Source organism: Durio zibethinus, chromosome 4, assembly GCF_047325235.1.
Source record: "Durio zibethinus cultivar Kanyao isolate XHJ-2024 chromosome 4, ASM4732523v1, whole genome shotgun sequence".
Taxonomy (NCBI): Eukaryota; Viridiplantae; Streptophyta; class Magnoliopsida; order Malvales; family Malvaceae; genus Durio; species Durio zibethinus.
The window spans coordinates 20,618,860-20,622,964 of record NC_143165.1 but is presented as its reverse complement, the minus strand read 5'-3'; the positions used below and the strand labels follow the sequence as shown (position 1 = coordinate 20,622,964).

General features: G+C 31.4%; 1 protein-coding gene across 3 annotated transcripts; it reads left to right on the top strand.

The window, feature by feature from the left end:
• The first annotated feature begins 1,230 nt into the window (after positions 1-1,230).
• On the top strand, positions 1,231-3,008 carry SHW1 (short hypocotyl in white light1). Of its 3 annotated transcripts, XM_022878283.2 has the most exons (5): positions 1,231-1,440; positions 1,525-1,731; positions 2,046-2,111; positions 2,196-2,248; positions 2,677-3,008. In XM_022878283.2, exons 1-5 carry the CDS (start codon positions 1,291-1,293, stop codon positions 2,729-2,731), a joined length of 531 nt encoding a protein of 176 aa, XP_022734018.1. In that variant the 5' UTR covers positions 1,231-1,290; the 3' UTR covers positions 2,732-3,008. The 3 variants fall into 3 exon arrangements, with proteins under 3 accessions (XP_022734018.1, XP_022734019.1, XP_022734017.1); XM_022878284.2 differs by lacking the exon at positions 2,196-2,248 and having other exon boundaries at positions 1,232-1,440; positions 2,611-2,749; XM_022878282.2 differs by lacking the exon at positions 2,196-2,248 and having other exon boundaries at positions 1,237-1,440.
• The last annotated feature ends 1,097 nt before the right edge of the window (positions 3,009-4,105 follow it).

Sequence of the window (4,105 nt, the reverse complement as noted above, 5' to 3'; positions counted from 1 at the left end):
AATAAAGAAAAAGTCCTATCAAAGTACCAAAATGTTAATTCCAAATTTGAATTAAAGGGTATGAACTTGAGCAATTGTTGGTATGCTATATTGGCATTGGCAATGTGTGCTTCAAGAAATTAGGTCGGTTTGCCCCTTCAACTTAGCTTGCCACATTAATTCGACTCAAATAATTGAAATACCTTTATTATTTTACTAAGTCACTTTCTATAATGAAAATACGATTTTATCTTTTAAACTATAAAATACCCTTATCAATATTATTAAATGAGAAAACACTCAAATGTTATATCTTAAATTGAACATTCAACCTTTTAATTTTGAAATTCGATTATTATTTGGTTTAACAACCGGCAATTACCATTATAAGGTTTAAAAATTGTTTAGTCAAATTTTTTTTTCAGTAGCATACTTTTTGTTATATTACTAGATGCTTGAATTAGTTTGAGAGGTTTATATAAAGATCAATCTCATTTTTGTGACAATAATTATATTAATGTGTCAAATATTTATTTTTATTGAAATTGAAGTTTAGTTTAGTTGATTCTATAATAAGGTATTTAGTAAATTTATAATTCAAATCTTATATCTACAATCCTTTTTATCTCAAATTGTGGTGTTTTTGTATAAAAAATATATTTATTTTTGTTAAATACTGATTGCATTTATATGATTTAATATTAAATTAATATTAAATATTAAAGGATTATTATCATGAATGATTCCAAAATTATAGTAAAAAATATTTAATGTGATACTTAAATTTTAAAAATCTCTAATGTAGTATATAAATTATAAATTTATTAACTAATGTGGTACTTAAAGGGTTATTTATCTGTTATTTATCATTATTTGAAATTAGTCACATTGAGTATCATATAATTAGTTAATAGATTTATAATTCAAATATTGTATTAAAAATTTTTTAAATTTAAATGTCATATTAAATATTTTGTTATAATTTAAAAATATTGATGATATTAATTCAACTTCTTTTTTAAAATTACACTCTAAATAAAATATTACACACATAATAAAAATTGAAACTAAAATTTTAAGATTTTAAAATCTCGTCTTTTACCACTAAACTAAGGCCTGATTAGCATAGAATTAATCCAATATTAAATCATATAAATCGTGGGTCAAAGTCAAATCAGAAAACACTTCAGGCTTTTGGGTTTAAATTATTCATTTTGGGCCTCTATGCCCGTTTTCTTTTCTCTCAAAAGTTCACATCTTAGATGTTTGGTGATCCCAAATCCACTTTGTTTTTTGTATGTTTCTTCTCAAATGGCGATGGCCATAGCCTTATCACGCAGCAGTCTCATTCCTTCTCCGACCAAGAAACTCCCCCACTTACTCTCCCCAACCGCAACCCTTTCCTTCCCTAACAAATCCCTCAACACCAAACCCCCCGTAATGTCCATTTTCCGTAGCCGGGTACCTTAATTAATCAAAACTCCCCTTCTTCGTTTTGCTGAAATACTAGTTTGCCACTAACCCGTATGTGTGTGCTTTTTTCAGTTTGATGGTTCAGCCGGTGAGGAAACGGAGGCGATCGACGAACCTTGCTTCGATTATTTGGTGGAGGAGGAGAGCGACGAAGATGACGAAACAGAGAGCAGCGTTGATTTGTTGATGAGGTTCTTGCAAAGCATGTTCAGGAAGGTCTCGAAGCGTGCCAAAAAGGCCTCTCGCTCCGTCTTACCTGCTGCAATATCGCCCCAGCTGGTGAAATACTGAAACCCCTCTGCTTTTCGTTCAAATGTCATTAATGAATTTTAAGGATTGATTTGCTGCGTGCTTTTTGCTTTGTCTTCTTTTATTATTATTATTATTGTTATTATTATTATTATTTTCTTTTTCCTTTCTTTCCTTCCTACCAAACATATAGATTTGAATAGTTAATATTGTGTTGTTGTCTACATGCGAGTTTAAATTTAGCAAAATTTTTATCTCTAAGGATCATGTCCTTGTTAGTGCCAATGTTTACTCTTATTTGCCTTTTGTTTTTGTTTTGGATCTTGGCCTTGGGGAAAATTCAGGTGTCTTTTGCAGTTGATGGAGTCCTGTTGTTGGCTGCACTTTCCGTCTTCAAAGCACTTCTTGAGGTATCATCACTTTATTAGTTACTATTTTTGTATAGCTAAGATGCTACTTAGTGCTGCTTCAACAACATGTTAGCATTATCTCAGATGAACCTGGAGCTTACCTCATGTGGATCATGCAGTCACCTTGCATTCAGCAGGTTTGGGTTCAAATCCCAGCACCTGCAATCTTTTTTCTTATCTCCAGGATGTGGCATCTTTTGTACAAAAAAAAGAAAAGAAAAAGAAAAGAAAACATTTTAGCCTTGCCGAACGCATGAACACAACATCACATTGAACATTTTCTTGAATCATTATCTATTATCATTTCGTGCATGATGGAAAACAAGCTGAGAAAGTGAGAAAACAGATAAGATTTAATTAATTGAGAGCCTAAATCAAGCCAAACCATTACTGGAGAGTTGGATTAAGTTACTATTGCTGTGGATTGACACTGCCAACATTGTCATTTTTCATGCATTTTCTTCAGCTAACAGTGTCACTCTTCATGTATTTTCTTCAGCTTGGTTTGGTAATGAAGATAATTTCCAAATACTGAAATGATATTCTCTATCGATCACATTCACAGGTGGTTTGCACCCTTGGAGGTACCGTGTTTGTGGTCATCCTGCTACTACGTGTGATTTGGGCTGCTGTTTCATTTTTCCAATCAAGTGGGAACAGTTTTAACCAGGTTGAGGGTTCCTTTAGCACTACACAGCCAATAACATAACCTCATCATCTGTATGGACTAAAGGATTTTGAATTTTATATGGATTTACTACTTTTTCCTCGTGTAAATGTGATTAGGAAAGTGTAAATGTGACGGTCATACTAGTTTATACTAATATTATTGATCGAATGGTTCATGTACCCTGACCTTTCTTGTGTAAGGCTGGAAATGAACTCAAAATTTTGCCATGCTGGGCTTCAGGTCAAGTTCTTTTTCTCCAACGTAATGATCACACGGTGTTACACTGTAAAACTTAAATCAATACATACTTTTCCGGACTTGTATGCTTTCTAAATATTCTGATGTTATTGATGCACCCAGGATATGCTAGGTAAACAGCAAACACTGCCATTGGTACTCCAGCATCTTCGACCAATATGACCAGCTCAACTTGGAAACCATGTGTATAGAGCTAATCACGCATTTAAGGGGTTGCATCTTGGCATAAGCGTTTATGAATGGTGAGGGATATTGCCCCACATGCACGCTCATATCCTTCACCAAAGGGCTATAATGGAGCCAACCATCCACGGTTGGGTGGCAACTCGCCCTAGTGTTTTCGCACCCATTCAGGGGTATAGGTCCAAATACGCGTAATAATGGGTTGAATTAAATTCGATTTAATATTTTTGAATATTGTATAATATTATGAAAATTTAAAATACGATATGAATCCTAATCTTTATTCAATATGAATTGAATTTTACTGATTTAATTTATCGATTTTTAATTTTTATATATTATTTTAATATAAAATTTTAATGTATTTAAATAGATTTTAATATAAAATTATTATTTTTATTTTATAAAAATTTAAAATATATATAATTCAATTCGATTCGATTTTTTTTTTGTTTTTCACCCTTTGATTCGAAATCTAATTTTAATTTAATATATATATTTAACATTTGAATTTGATTTAAATTGAATAAAAAAAATCGATCTGAATTAAACTAAACATTACAATTTTAAATTATTTTTTAAAATTTTTAATTTTTTTTCTCACCTCTACGTCCAGGATTTCACCCTTTCCATCTCCCTCTCCTTTCTTTCAGAATTTCCCATGATCAAAAGAAAAGGAAAAGAATAAATTACGTGAACTGTGATAGAATAGGGAAAAGGCATTAAAGAAAAGCAATGGGCATATTTACAAGCTACAAGGAAATCTTGTATTTTTTTTCTTTTTTTTGGGTCAAACAGTCAGAATCTTTTCTTCTATCAAACATGGTGTTGAAATAAATGCACCAATCTATTCACCTTCTTTTCTCTCTTGTTTATCTACTTC